The sequence below is a fragment of the Agelaius tricolor genome, unplaced genomic scaffold (assembly GCF_023055355.1).
Source record: "Agelaius tricolor isolate 1412-34295 unplaced genomic scaffold, bAgeTri1.0.p SCAF_7, whole genome shotgun sequence".
Lineage (NCBI taxonomy): Eukaryota > Metazoa > Chordata > Aves > Passeriformes > Icteridae > Agelaius > Agelaius tricolor.
In genome coordinates, this window is record NW_027269267.1 from 28,402,933 (window position 1) to 28,418,670 (window position 15,738).

At 42.3% G+C, this 15,738-nt stretch overlaps 1 protein-coding gene across 4 annotated transcripts in view; it reads left to right on the forward strand.

Moving 5' to 3' along the window:
* The window catches only part of ST6GAL2 (ST6 beta-galactoside alpha-2,6-sialyltransferase 2), a 173,565-nt gene that overhangs the window by 133,049 nt on the left and 24,778 nt on the right, over nucleotides 1-15,738 (forward strand). For all 4 annotated transcript variants that reach the window (XM_071430745.1, XM_071430746.1, XM_071430743.1 and 1 more), the window contains one exon: nucleotides 14,697-15,699. In XM_071430745.1, the coding sequence (XP_071286846.1) occupies nucleotides 14,754-15,699 (946 nt within the window). In that variant the 5' untranslated portion in view covers nucleotides 14,697-14,753. The remainder of the gene's footprint in view (nucleotides 1-14,696; nucleotides 15,700-15,738) is intronic.

Consider the following 15,738-nt stretch of genomic DNA (forward strand, 5'->3'; position numbering starts at 1 on the left):
TCCTGATGAGACAGGGTGCTGTACATCACTGTTTGCTAGGGCTGCCTTTTAGGCTGGATCACTCAGCACCTGCCCAGCTCTGCAGTCGATGGGGCCAGGAGGTGCTCTGTGTGTCTGTGCAAGGCCAGGCTTTGTCCTGTTTGCCATCTGTGCTGCTACTGGGTGGCAGCTGTAGCAGAGGGGCATTCCTGCTTCTTGCCTAACACACCCCACACCAAAAATACAATTCCTGCATTAGTTTACAATGGGTCAATTCCTGTAAAAGGGTATCTGCATAAAATAGCGATCAGTAGGTTTTCTATTTGCTCAGGCCTTTTATGATTAGGAGCACTGAAAAGACCAACAGAGTCAGCTAAAAATCAATGTGCCTCTATATGGGCAGCCACTGAGAAGGGTGTAGGTAATGTGATCACAGCTACTTAAACCAGTGATACCACTATTGTCTGCAAAAGTTTCGAGCATGAGAGAAACCCTATGGAAAACTCCTGGACCACAGAATTAAAATAATTAAGTCTTGCAGTCTCTGAAATATATATTGCTCTTGCAAGGTCATCATGACATAAATAGGGACACTAGCACTGGGTTGAGCACACTGTATACGTGGAACTTTGCTTCTGTCCTGTGTGACATTAGGCTCTTTATTTTTGTGAAACAATAACTAGTTGCAGTTGAAAGTGCCCTGAGAATTCTTCAGGTGATGATAGCACCAAAACCAGAGCCATCAAAGGGGACATGCAAAGCAAAATATGTGGATGTGAGGATGCATCTTTGGTTCCTAAGTTAGCTCAGATATGTATCACTGCATGGCATTGGAGTGCCTGCATAGTGACTCTCTGCATGATTTCTTTGGTAAGCAGGACCTCAAAGGAGGAGGTCACCCCAAGGAATTTTTATCTTCTTGGTGTTTCTAGAAATAGTGTATCTGCACTCTTCAGGCAGTAGAGCTGCAAAGCTTTGAGTTACTACTGGTGCTGCTCCATCCCGTGCTCCCAGATGAAAGTTTCCAAGGAATGTTATAAACCCGTTGCACAAGCTGAGAGAAGGAACAGAAAACTGCAAAGCCTGTAATGCTGCAATATTATAGTATTGTCTACTGCTGCAATAACCCTGCTGTGTTTGGAAGGTCTCAGGCATACCAGCACCATGGTTAATCAGTCAAGCAGCCAATAGTAATTCATAGCCTTGACTGCTGAGAAATTCAGCACAGCTAAGATAGACATCTGATCCAGCTCAAGAAAGTAAAGGCATCTTCCCACAGCAGTTTGCTTTTTGACTGAGTTGCTTTAACACTCTTTCCGATTTTTCTTACTTATTTTCTAAAGAATATTTTTCATATTTCTTTCATTTAGAGTTCCTAAACAAAATGTTCTTTGAAATGTAGTATCTTTTAGAGCAAAAGGTTCCCCTCATTTATTTTCTGCCAATCTGAAGTGAGGTTACAAAAGAAGTTGCAAGTCCCATGTATGCAAAGTACATATGGAAAATGTCAAGTGACTTGGAAAGAGTCATGCTAAATAAAAGTGTCATCAAGAGAAAGAGAAATTGGGTCAAGACTTATAGCAATGTGACTGATTTGTAGGTCTTGGAGTTCAGAATAGAGGTACTACTTCTGAATTTTGGAAATCAAGTTGATTATAGTGATATGGTGATGCCGGAGGAGACACGCTGCTGTTATCTGGAGTTTTCAGTCACTGGCTGAAATGCTGGAGAAATAGTAGCAGTAAATAAAGCACATAGAGTACATGAAGTATTTATTATATTAACAACATTATTTTTCCAAGAAAGATAATGCTTTTAGAAAGCTAATATTGTACACTAAAAGTCTATTTTTTCCCCCGATTCTCTGATGCCCAAGCCAAGTGAATTGATTTTAAACTGAAGTGTGCCTGTTTTGTACAAGTGTGCTTGGCAGAAAAGTGATGCATTAGAATTCACATAAACTTGGATTCTTCAGCTCCTGGAAAAGAGACTGTATATGTTACCCACTGATAGAAACATGGGCTCATCTACACTGTGCCCTTGGGCATGTTCTGTTTAAGTGTCTTGAAAATACGTGGTTATTCCTCATGTGCTTGTCCACGCTCAGTTTGTTTATGGAGACTGTGACATTTACAGTATCTGCAGTCTGGAATGCTGCTTTTGCCATAGCTTTTAATGATTATCTCCTTTTACTAAATAAAACCCTAGGAGATCTAGGCAAGGCAGTTGCATAGAAGGCTTGGCAAATACAGATTGTTAACTGCATGTGGTGATAAAGTTAGAAAACACTTTAAAGAAATCAAACTTGCCATTAGCCTGATCTGAACCATACAAATTCTTCTCCTTTAATTTCTCTTCCCTCATGGTGTAAAAGTCTGCTCATTCTTTCATCAGAAATGATTCAGACCTGAGGGACATTTGTAATTTGGAAGTAATTAGTAAATAAGTCAGATAAATATTATCCATTGAGATTTGTGAAAGCACATTGGATAGGATTCTTAAAGAGCTGTATCAAATCTGAACAATTAAAGTTTAAAAAATTATCTCTAGTTAGTATGATAAGTCCATTTCATCATAAATTAATTTACTCTTAATAGTTTCTGCTGCTTTTATCTGAAAGGGTTTGGGAATCTGAAAAAGTAGCTAAAATAGAAGAAAATCTGTAATAGCACAGCATATTTGGACAAAATTTTGACAGTATCCAGATTGTGAGATCTTGCTTGTGTGCAAATGTTGTTAGTGGGGTTCTGGGTCCAGAGCTGAACCTCAGATTTGTGGGTGTGAGTCTTCACTCCTCACTCCCCATCTAGCTTCAAACAATATTTCTCTTGGTTCTTGTTGGGCATAACATATTGTCTGCCTTCTTCTTTAAGAAAAGCTCAGTGGTACTCATTTTCTTATGCTGAAGTCAAAAATCCCAGGTTATGTGGCTGTTACTGTTCACAGCTTTGGGCTCTTAAAGTAGAAAAGCAGAATTTTAGGTACAAGAAATGTTTGAATAAATGTGGTTTGTAAGTAGACTGGCCAACAGCTGCTCCTGAATTCATCTTAAAATCTTTGTATATCCCTACCTAAAATTGTGAATTGTGAGATGCTACAGAATTCTCCTGTAGCTTTGCATCAATGCACTGGTGGGGTACTGGGAGCACACAGAGTTCTGCCATTGCCCCCTGGGAATAACCAGGTGTCTCTCATGACCCTCCAGGGTGTGTTGGATCTATTATCAGGTTTCACATTTGGAGGGTTTATATAATAAGAATCTCTACAGTTACTGGAAGTACTATGAAATTATACAATGCATTGAAATGGATTAAAACATTACTGTTCCCATATAGATTTCCTTCTGCTTTATTGGAATAGTAAATTTGTTTTAATTAATTCACCAAACCAGGTTTGGTGATTGATAGGTTTACTACTGGTGGCAGGTGTCCTGCCTGATTGCCAGGACCTTTCTGTACTGCTGCATGTCCAAATACTGATTTGTAAGAACTCTACTCTTTTCCTGGAGCAAAGCAAGCACAACAGACTGTTTTTGCATAGATACTGAAAATTTTGGAAGAGCTTGGAGCAGATTGAACACAGCTGAACACCAGAACAAGAGTCTTGTCACTGCTTGACATCATTTATGATTGCTACTAATATATCTATTTGCATCTTTATACTCATCTTTAGTATGAACTTCAATGTGTTTTTCTCCAACATTTAAAAGGACCTAACAATCCAGTGTGATGAAAGTAGGAAATTTTTGCTTTGCTTGCAGTCATCCTGTGTAGTATAGTCTATATCTGCTATAGTAGTTTTAACTGTTAGTAAAACATCTCTACTAACATGCTGACTAGAAGTATAGATATAAATCAGAAAATAAAAGCAAAAATCCTGAAAATTTTAGAAATCTTAAGCATTAGTTTTTAGATCAGACTAATGTTTTCCCCCATTTTTTTACTGTCTGAATGGGATTGAAGGAAGACTAAACCCCCTTAGCAGAATATGTTTGACAGGATTGGATGTTGCTGAGGAATCAATCTATTTAAAACAAGGATTTCTTTTTCACAAGTCTCTTTTCATGTTGGTAGAGAAAACCTTCTTCTGATTGATTTAGGGCAGTGAATTTGCTTTACTTTATTGCTTACCTCGTGCCTTTAGCACTTAAAAGCTGCAGGCAAGGGTTGAGGTTGTATTATCCTAGGCAAGGGTTAAAATCACATAAATGTTTCATCTCCACCATTGCAAACCTTTTTCCTAATTCTCCCAGTGGCTGGTTTGAGTGTTGCAGTAGGTTTCCTAAATGGTGGCATGGTGAGGGAAAACTCCTGTTTCCTGGGAAGGGCACGAGCCAGAAGAGAAGCAAGCACTGTCTGAGAAGAGTTCCCTGGGAAAGGAAGCAGGGCAGGCTGGGCACACCCCACGTGCCCCTCGCTGCAGCTCTGGTTCTGTGTGGCTGTTCCCATAGACGCTGAGTTGTCAGTGTGCAGCAGGAGAGGAGAGGAGAAGGAGAGTTTCAAGTGTTTCTTGATGACATCTTGATGAGAGGATGGCTGTGCTTTGTGCTGGGCAAGAGGATGCACTTCATCAGCACCTTCTCAGCAGATGAGTCTACATCATCTAAACAGAGTGTGCAAAAGGCAAGCAGGGGTTTGCATGTCTTGGCTACTTAAAGACAGTGTTAGAAAGAGGGCTTTTTAATGAAATTGGTGGTATTTCAAAGGCCTTCCTGTTGGCTGAAAATCAAGAAATGTATAGCTGATATTTGAAATACTAAGAAATATTTTAATGAAAATTTTGATTATGCCACCTGTTGAACAATCAAAGGAAGAGAATATATTGCATATATACTGGTTAGCTTCAGGTTTTAAAGTCAGTATTTAAATTGAGACTTTCCTCTAGAGATAAAGGCACCAAAAAAAAACTACCAAGTATCTTGGAAAGTAAAGTATTTACTCTTTCACATACTCAGTAGTAGCCTGTAGGTCTCCAAATACAAGATTTTAGGTTTAGTTGTCTCTTATGATGGTGAAAATTACCATCAAATGGTAATTCCACAGTTATATCCAGTGAGGATGGTGTCAATCTTATCCCATCCTCCTAACTCTTTTAACAAAAATAACTAATGTAAATAATCTTGGGGGCTAGCCAGCTCTATCTTGCCTCTCACTTACCTCTGTGTCTCATTGTTTTAATGGTGTCAGAGCTTTCAGAGAACCTCATCCTTTTTGAGCTACCTTCCATCTTGTAAAAGTCAGTTGTATTTGTAGGGGGTGGATGGCAAGTGCCGGGGGAAAAGACATCTTGTGTGTTGCACATGGGCATCAATGATTTGCAAAGGGGATGAAGCACCCAGCCAGCAACTTTGGTTTGTCACAATTGCTCATGCTAGCTTCATGCTGGTAGTTGTTAGAGATCCTGTTTCTCTGTAAAGTTTCCAGACAGATAGGATTCAGGTTCCAGTGGTTCATGTCAGGTTAGAAACAGCTGTATCCCCCACAGAAGAGATTTCTGTTGAGCTAGTCATAGTTTAAACTAATTTTGCCCACAGCCATGCATGAAACAGTGCCAGAATGGAGAGAGAAAGAAAGAGGTGGGGGGTGGAAAATACTAATACCACTTCATTTTGTTTTAGGAAGCCAACCAAAATACCCCAGCTAGTGTAGATTGGCTTATTATCAGCATAATCATGTTAAGTATTAAAATATACAAAAAAGAGGGGAAAATTGTTTCAGTCCAGGAAATTTCATTTTTAGATTGTAATGTAACAAAGGGCTGAACTGATTTCATCCTTCAGTTTGGCAAGCCTTCTTCCAGGGTGAAATTTTTTACTCAAGCTTTTAGACTAAGGCAAATAAGCACATAGAAGGCATATTGTTTGTATGTATATATATGAATATACAGAAATGAGATGTTAACAATGATAATTTTCTAAGTATCCTCCTACAATTATTTTGCTAACATAAACAAATGGGAACTGGCACTGAGATAGAGCTGAGAAATAGGGAACAATTTGTTTAACATTGTTATATATTAGTGTTTTTAAAAAAGGGCTGAGTTGGTTGCTTTCTGAAACAAATGTAAAAAGACAAACTACAGTCCAATAAAGAAGTTAGTAATTAAAAGGAAAGTGAAACAGTGCCTACAGTGTTAGAAACATACAGTAAGAACATACTTGGCAGATGAAAAATACACTGGTACACAGAGATGGGCATAATTAGTACATCTCAGAAATGTTGCTTTAGAGTGAAAAATCAAAATTCCCCAATCACTTCTGCCTGGAAGAATGAGTGATTTTGGTCAAGTTTTTGTGATGAGATTGAAACAGGTCTTTTGTAACTGTACTCTCTGTTCATGTGTGTGTTATTATAAATGTTGCCTTCTTTAAGGAAGCATTTCAGATTGCCCTTTCTCAGGGCAATTACTGCTGTGTTAAGTTCACGTAATATAGCGTCTAAAAACATTTATGGAGCAAAGAAAAGAAGCCTTTTATTCTAACCTTGCCAAGAGCAGAAATAAAATGAGCTGTTGTGCTGGAAGTGTAGAACTGCATGAGGATTTGTAACGTCCTATTTCTCGTGGTTTAGTCTTGTGTGCAGCCTGAGATTTGTGTGATTTAATGAGACTGTGATTCGTTTATCCTGTCAAGCTTTAAATAAAAACCCTCAAAGCACTTCCTTCCTTTTTTGAATTATGTGTTTTTGCAAGTACGGTATCAAAAGCTGTCCCTTAAAAAGAGGGAGGGGAACCCAATACAGTTATGTATGTTGGCTGGATTTTTTTCTTCTGTTTTATTAGACACTGAGTAGTATTATCCATTTCTCTGTGCCTCTCTGTCTTGTTTTGGTGCATTAAGAGGTTCCTGCCATCCTGTTCAGTTACACATGAAAGCAGAACATAAGCACAGGCTGCTCCTAAACTCTGCTTTTGCAGGGGGGATTGGGATTAAAACCTTACTCTGTGGGTGGGAATAAGTCACACAGAAAGCCAGGCTGTGCCAAAGATGGGCATAAACTCCTGCTCATGTTGTGTGTCCTCAGGCACCATCTGTGCCTGTATGTTGGAGCATCCCTGCATGGGATGTGAAGTAACCTTCACAGGGAAAATATGTGCAACCTTCACAGCGGAAATATGTGCAACTCTTTTGGGTGCTGATCCATCAGTCTGAAAGTGCCCTGGTGAAAGGGTTGTGCTCCACCTGCAAGGACCAGGGCCAGTGCTCCAGGGTCCCCTTTCCCAGTCACAGGGGTGGCAGGAAGCAGCACACTGACCTGGGAGTGGCCATCCAGAATAAGGGGGAAGACACAGCGTGGGTCCTGCCACTCACCCAGGCTTCCCATCTGCTGAAGGAACGTGGCAGCCTCTCCCCCATCTTGGGAGGAATAGGGTAGGATGCTCAAGTCCAGAGCCTTCCCTCAGCAGTAGCAAGGCTCTCATGCTGCTTCCCCAAAGGGAAGGATGTGATCACTCTGGTGGGAGGAAGTTTTCACTTCCAGTTCTCATCCCTGTGGTGCTGAGGTGTTGCTGCCTCTCTGGCAGGTGTTGTTTTGCTCCTCCTCTAGCACTATGGGTGTAGTTTATTTTCAGTCTCTCTGCCTTCCTGCCCTCTCTGCTGCCGTGCAGCCACGCTTCCTTCTTTCTTGGCCCAGTGCCACAGCCTCCCCCAGCCCCTGCTTCTTCCTCCCTGTATTGGTGTACAACTCACTTCCTCCTCATTGGCCTCACTGCAGCAATAAAACTAAATACTTTAATAAAGTGGTTATGTGTGAGTGGAGGATGCACAAGTAAGTGATGGCCATCAGTCTGGTCACCTTGTTTCCACATATGGCTTTTATCTCCAGCCAGCTTGATCTTTCAGTCTGCACAGCATTCAGCTTCCTAGGACCTTCATGGTGATCAGATGCCCTGGGAACAACTGCAGTTCCTCTGCAACCTGCAGTTTGTGAGAGAGAGGAGAGCTGCACAGAGGTAGCACAGAGAAGCCACACGCAGCTCTGTGGTTCGATCTGCAGAGGAACACTGAGGTGGAAGAGTGGAGCCTGCTGGGATGGTGTTTGTGCAAACTTAGATCCCTCCATGTCTGTGCAGTGCCATCCTGAATTTCACTTTGGAAAAGTGACTTGCACTCTTTTGGATATTTGCAGTGGTTTTATATTGGTGTAGGTACAAGTGGATTTTTTTCCCCTGCTATCTGGATCAAGAGACAGTGCTGTGGCAGCTGAAATATGGCCAAAACACCTAGCTGGTAGATCTGCAAGGGCAGTGAAAATACTTCATTTGCTTCCTTACTGTGTGTGAGGGCATGCTAGGGACTGTGGCCAAAGTGGTGGTTTCTGCACCTCTGTGCTGTGGTGGAACCAAGATCTGTTGGCAATTGCAGCAACTTAAGCAGCCTTGAACCTTTTCATCTTGCTGTGAGCAGGACCAGGAAACAGCAAAGGTGTGGCAAGAGCAAAGGGCAAAAAAAGGGGTCAGAAGTAGATAAGGCTGAGTACAGGTAGTACAGGGCTCTGTGAGAAACTCCTTGAGAGGCTGTGGGGGTGATTTATGTTGTGAAAACTGCTTGTCTTCACACAACTCTGTGACACTTCTGCCCCTTTGTAGTTTTGATTAAAGAGCCTGGAAGTGATTTACACTAAAGTTGTACCGAATCCCACATGAAGTGGTGTGTACTACATTTCTATAGAAACCCTCAGTTAGAATAACAAGACTGTGGTCAACTCATACCTCTCTGGAAAAGACAGAGATTCACTTATCTCCCCTGACCTGAAATTAGTGAGGAAATCATGGCTGGAGTGGTGAATCTCAGGGCATGTCAGAATGAGAGCTCCTCTCATGGCTCCTGAGAAAAGCTGCTGCAGGTTGGGGAGGTGCAGTCAGTCACTGGGAAATCAGGTTCTCCCTGACAATTGTTGCTCTGTTAAACATTTCCACTGGTGGTGGGAAGGTCTGCATGTGAAGGATCAGAGCTGGTGCAGCTTTTCTTTTCTATTTTTACTTCCCTCCTGTCAGCCCACACTCAGACAACCTGTATGTGGTCTGTGGGCTGTGGGAAAGTGATAGCTGGCTTCAATGCCAGGAAGCTTGAACTTGATGATGGAGCATGGAGACTAGATATCAGGTGCATAGAAAATAACTTTGACCTTCCACTAAGCCCCAGAGACTGATGCATCTAAGCCTCCGTGCTCCTACATAATAATCTAGGACGCGTTCCTTGGCAGAAACCCCACTGAGCATTTCTCCAGCTGCCGGGTTGCCAGCTTGAGTGAGTTTCACTGCAAGTTTCACTATATTTGGCAATTTTCTTACAGCCTAAGCTCCTGGAAATGGGTCATTAGTAAAAATAAATAAAAAAGTTGCTTCACTCCCACCCCCTTTAACTTGAAATCCTAGGTTTTATCCGAGGACTGAGGAACAGGCACACTGCCTGCCTGCATCCTCAGAAGTAAGAACCTGAGACTGGTCTTTCCAAATGCTCTGATTCAGGACGCTTGGCTCACATTTAGTAGGTGATTCAGGTTAGCAATACCATTATTTGAATAACTCTCAAGGAATTTTCTCCAAGTAGATAATTAAATATAGGTTTAAAAGGCAATAATGGAAAAAAAATCCTACTTCAGATTTCTTTGGGTGTTTTTTCTTTATTTCAGAAGACAGTGTCTTAGGTTGCCACAAAAAATACTGAATGCAGCTTGACTCCTCTGAAGGAAAGGGCCAGATTTATTGGGACTAACAAGGAAGTTGTCCAAAAGAGATTCATTAATTAGGAGGCCTAATCAGAGCCAATAAGACAAATGCACAGGCCATCCACAGACTAATATACATCTTTTGGCAGGCACCACTCCCCACAGGCTTGTCTGTCTGTTGCTGCCTACTGTATGGCTTCCACCGCAGAAATGATGTGATAACACTAAAACCAATTTGGCACTTTCCACATGAGAGGACGAGTGTATTCCCCACCCTGGAAATGCAGCCTCCAGCTGTCTTGCCCTATGCCAGAGGTTTCTTAATACACTGGAATTAGCTGACTAAGAGATGCAGCAAACTAACAGAGCATTTGCTATCTGTTCAGGCTGCCTAAGCTTTCCATCAAATAAACTTTGGTTTGATTCTCAGCCCTTTGGGAATGGTTGCCCACAGCTAACATTTGCAACCCCAAATAACCCTGTGGTGACCTTTACTGCAAAGCTGCAGCCAAGAAAAACCCTGTTTAACATAACAGTGCACATCTTAGCACATCAACTTGAACCATCCTGACCTCTGAGCTGCCAGGGTCTGTACAAATTAATTTTAACAATAGACAGTGTTGAAAGGAAGGAATGTTTCAAAGGAATTAGAAAAGTCTCCCTTATCCATCTCTTCTCATTTAAGAAATAGTCAGGAGGCCTACTTTAGAAAAATGAAAAGTGCTCCTTGTTGCAAAACAATGGGCTTTATAAAGGGAGGAGGAACTCTTTAGTTTCTTGCATCTGAGCTTGGCAAGATGAAATTTCCCACAAGTGGGTGCTGCTTCTGGAAAATCAGCCTTTAATTTCCACTGGGGAATTGCCTTTATTTCCTGGGATGCCTCAAAGACACCATTAGGGTTTGCCTTTCTTTTTCATAGCTGCTGCTAAGACTTCTATTAAGCAAATAAGAATGTCTTCCCTTTTTGCCCACTTCATTGGTTTGTACCTTGCCTCATGTTTTCCAGGGCTTTTGTGTGAATGGCCAGACTGGGAAAGGAAAAAAGCCATTCTCCATGTGGTAGTTGGAACTTAAATCAGTTAATGATTGAAGAAGCCTATCAGAAGGGAGATACATAGGAAAATGAGGTCTTCAGCCTCTGGGGCAAAACAGGCTTATCACTTCTGCTGGAGAGGAAGCTGGGTTGGGTTAAGTCTCCAGTGTTTCCCCCAGGGGTAGACTTATTCCTCTGCTCCTCCTCTGCAGTAGCTTTGACTCCAGCAGTCTGTAAGTAAGGAGATTATTACAGCAGGGGGGGTGAAGTTGGAGACAATAAGAAATGCTAATGATAATTTAAAAACTTGTGTAGAATTGCTTTAACAGTTTAAAAGCTGTATGTTAAGCATAGGTAAAAAAGATGAAACTTATCCTGAAGCATCCAGTGGACTTCAGTAATTGCACCCGTGAAACCACCTGTTTTTATTTATTTAGCCAGTGTAATTCGTTGCAATTGTCATTTCTGGTTTCCTACACAAATGCTTTTCTCTTTGCAATTGAGATGTGCTGCTGAAGGCAGCACAGGGCAGGAGTCCAGGGGCATCCCCAGCTGGTGCTGAGGAAGGTACCCCCTGAGCAGCGGAGGGGTCTGCTGCCAGCGGGAGGATGGTGGGGAGCATGTGGAAGTACTGCCCTCTCCTCCCCAACACTTTCAAAGACAGGGACTGTGAGGTGTGAGAAGCTGCAAGCGCTGAGGGGGAGAGGACTGGATGTTTAGTGTAGAGGGAGATAAGATAAACTGATATTTCTCTGAAATTCGTGCAGCTTTCGACACACAGCCTTCAAGATCCTGTGAGGTTGTAGAGGTCCTCTTGCAGCTAATACAGTAATGACCTTGAATTTGCTTCCAGCTCAGCTGTACTGCTGGAGGACAAGGCATTTCTTGTGAGCAAAAAACATTAAAGCAGCACAGAGATTTGCCTGCATAGCTCCAGTTTTCAAGAGATTTGAGTATCCTTTCTGAGGCCCCACTTGCAACAAGGAATTGCAGATAAGCTTCTGCAGTAGTTAATGTGTAAAGTTTTTGGATTTATTCTCACTGGTGCCTCTCCTTTTGCTTGTAGTGTTGACAAATATATTGTTGGGTGCTGTTTTTTTGTTTTATGTGGGTATTTTTTTGCTGCACAAAGAAGCTAATCATATGCATGCTAATATGTGCGTGCTGACCAAGATGAGTGTGCTTTCATGACATAAGTGTTGTGGAGGGCTTGGGGGGTAGATTTTTGTTTGCTTTAATTTAAAAATAATTAATTCATCTCAGTCCTTTTTCAGATTTTAGGCTGAGTACTGAGTCTTGACTTCCTATGCTGTGGCAGTCTGCTGTGCCAAACATATGATCACAGACAATTAGAAATTTGTAGTCTCACACCTGATTTAGGGCTAAGCCTTTCTATTTCTTAGCAACTTCTGGTTATAAGATATAACAAAACTGGGGGGGGAATGAGTAAATTGTAACATTTATAGATTAAATTGTGTCTGGACTTGCTACGTGACTCAGTGCAAAATCTTAGTGACCTCTTCCTTTGTGACTTTGGCTTCCTGCAAGCTTATCTGTTAAAAAGATCATGCGAGATGCTTCCATTGCAGATCTTGTAAGAAATGTATATTCAGCAGGAGAAACATCTGACTGAGCAAAGACTAACCTACACAGTGGTTTGGAAGCCACATGTTGAAAAGTGCTGGGGAAACACATCAGGGAAAATGATAAAAAGAGATGAAAGCAGTTCAGATGGGTGAAGAATGCTGATTTTAAAATGCGAACCATCTGAACACTGATGAGTGGGCAGGTTGCAATAACTTCAGGACAGACCTAACTGGCACAACAGCCATATAATGTAAGGCAACTCCCACAGGACATCACCTGCAGTGATTTAATATTGGAAGGTGTGGGAGTGTTGAGGTACTGCAGAGAGCAATCTTGCTGCAGCAGAGTGCAAGTAGGAAATGGGTCAGTTGGAGTAATAGCTTTCTTCCGTGTGGTTTCTGTGAGCTGAGCCAAGCCAAACATATGTGGAGCACTGGGTTATCACAGTCATAATTTTTTTTTCCCCCTGTGTATTAGAAATTGCAATGAAATTTGGTCATCCAAGTGTAACTCTATGAATCCTCCCTCTGGTTGGACCCTGCCTTGAGCCCCAGAGTCAACTGTCTTTGTCAAGATCATTAAAATAGACTGTTTGGAAATGTAATAGTGCAGTCTCACATTCTCAGGAGGTCAGCAGAAACACAGCCTGAGTATCTCTGCTAATACCACCTGTGGTTTGTTCTCGCCTCTGCATTGTGGTGGGTGATTTCCCCATTTGTGCTGAAACAACTGGATGTGTGACCACACTGAAGTGGATAAAGGGGCTGACCCTGACCCAGAAAAAAAAAACAAAAAACAACAAAAAAACCAAGAAAACCCTCTAACATGTATTTCCCTACTGTATCAGTTCCACACACGGGGATGTTGGCAGCAGCAGAGGCACAGTGCAGGAATGAAGGACAGAAAGAGAACGTCTTACACTGGTGTTACTGCTGGCTTCTTTCTCATGTGAAAACACAGTCTTAGTTACAGCTTCAGTTTAAACTTTGCACTCAGCTTTGATGTACTTTAGCAGCTTGCAGAAAGGTGATAGCGTGTGGTGACTGTGGTTTTGGTCCCTCCTGATGGCCAGGGTGAGCAGGCAGTGTGTTATCACAGGCGTGTAAGCTGTTTGGATGTGATGTGATGAGATGGTGGCTCCTGAGGCGCAGGCTGGTAATGAAATCCAAGCTTACCCCTGCTCCCATTCCCCTTTGCTGATCACAGCTGGCTGGTACAAGTGGCTTTTTTTAAATCCCACCATTAAGTTGCCATCCAAACAAATGGGTTAGAAAGAAAACTCCAGAAGAAGGGGCTTGGCTCATTTTTAATTTGGATCAGGTGAGTGATCTGTCAGTAATTAGTACACTGAGTTACACTCATGATGACTGTGATGCAGGGAGGTGAATGGTAAGGCTTATGGTGGGGATTTGCTTCAGTCAGGCTTGTAACTGATAGTCACACCACTTGATTAAGCAAGTGAGTTCGTGTAAGGGCATAGTGTGCTCGATGGTCTAGCAATGTGGTATGTATTTTCCTTGGAACACAGCCCCCTCAGTCAAACTTTGTTTCATTTGGACCATGCATCCCTCCACTAATGCACAAGCTGTGCAAAACCCCCAGGTATTAATAGGGCACATATTTCCAGGACTAGGTCTTACATTCTGTACCCACTCCCTTTTTGTAAATCTCAATCTTATCCTAAAGGAATGTATTTAGATAGTTGTGCCACCCACTCTCCTTTTTGGGCAATATAAACCCCCTGACACCTTGATGTGCACAACTCCTTCATGCCACTTCAGTGTGCGTGCAGCATCTGTAGCAGAGGCACAGGAGTTGCTCTTACTCAGCTCTGATACTAGGCAAGAAATGATGCAGCCACTGAGGCTCATTCATACCAGCTGAGGAAGAGGCTCCCCTCTGACCCATTTGTGTGATGCTCTACCCTTCACCCCCTGATGATATGCACAGAACATCATCATTTCCAGGCTGTGGGCAGAGGAGGGCTGCAACGTAGAGCTTGTGCTCCTTGCCTGGTCCCTTTGGAGACAGGCTTGCTCACAGTTCCCCTGTGTGAGGACTTTCAGTGGTAAAGAGAAGACAGCTTCTGTGCATGCAGCCAGGCAGGGGCTTTGCTTTTGCTCTCTTAAGGCTACGCTGGGTATAGCAGAAGCAGGCAGGCACATGATCTCCCCGGAGGCAGGATCCAGTGTTACTTTAGAAACTGGCCACCAGCTTCTTTTGTAGCTAGCAGCTGTCACGGTGTGGTTTCAGCCAAAGTGTGTCACTCCTACAGTGTCTGCGGGCTCTGGAGTGTGTTTCTGCTACTGAATCCTTTGTGCTACTGCCTGAAGATTAATTCTGCACCATCTATCAATATGTGTTAAGATACTTCTGAGTTGTATTTATTTTTTGAACGATTGTTAATAGCATTTGATGTTCTCTACAGGTTTCATTTTCCTTCATCAATACTTCAAGGCACAGAGGAGCTGGTAAAGGCATTGCCATGAAACCTAACTTGAAGCAATGGAAACAACTCATGCTTTTTGGTATCTTTGCATGGGGCCTGCTTTTCTTGGTGATATTCATCTATTTTACAGATAGCAACACTGCTGAACCAGTTCCAAGTTCCTTTTCTTACATTGAAACTAAGAGACTTCTGCCCCTTCAGGGCAAACAGAGAGTCATCATGGGAGCCATTCATGACCCATCATTCTCTGAAACCATTGATGGCAATGAGGTGCTTCTTAATGAAGATCTCCTAGGTACTTTTAAATCGGGGACTGGAAATTCTAAGAAATGGACTGTATTGGAAGAGGCCTTTAGAAATGAAGATGAGTTTTTTCCACCCCAGTTAGGAAGAAAATCAAAAAGTGCTTTCTATCAAGTGAATGATGATTATTTATTTGCTGCTGGTCAGCCTCAGTCACTCAACCACCTTCAAGAGATAGAAAAATTCATTTCGGCTGACGTGAATAATCCAAGAGGAAATATTTTACAGAACAACTGGAGCCATCAGAGAAGAATGAGGAGAAGGAGCACAAAGCGTAGGAGAGGCCAGATGCTTGATGAATCTGATGACTGGGATGGGCTGTATTCCACAATGTCGAAATCCTTTCTTTACAAGCTTTGGAAAGGGGATGTCTCTTCCAAGATGCTAAACCCTCGACTGCAGAAGGCGATGAAAGATTATTTGAGTACCAATAAGCACGGGGTGCGGTTCAAGGGGAAGCGAAACTCCAAGTTGACAGGAGACCAGCTATTCTGTGAGCTAAAAGAAAGAGTGAATGTGAAAACAATAGATGGCAAGGAGGCTCCCTTCTCCACTCTTGGATGGGAAAAGCACGTTCCCCAAATTCCACTGGTCAAATTATATACACATGGCTTTGGGAGCTGTGCAGTAGTTATGTCTGCTGGTGCAATACTGAACTCCTCTCTAGGGGATGAAATAGGTGGGTGAAATGCATCTATTTGTGTGTGTATATATACGT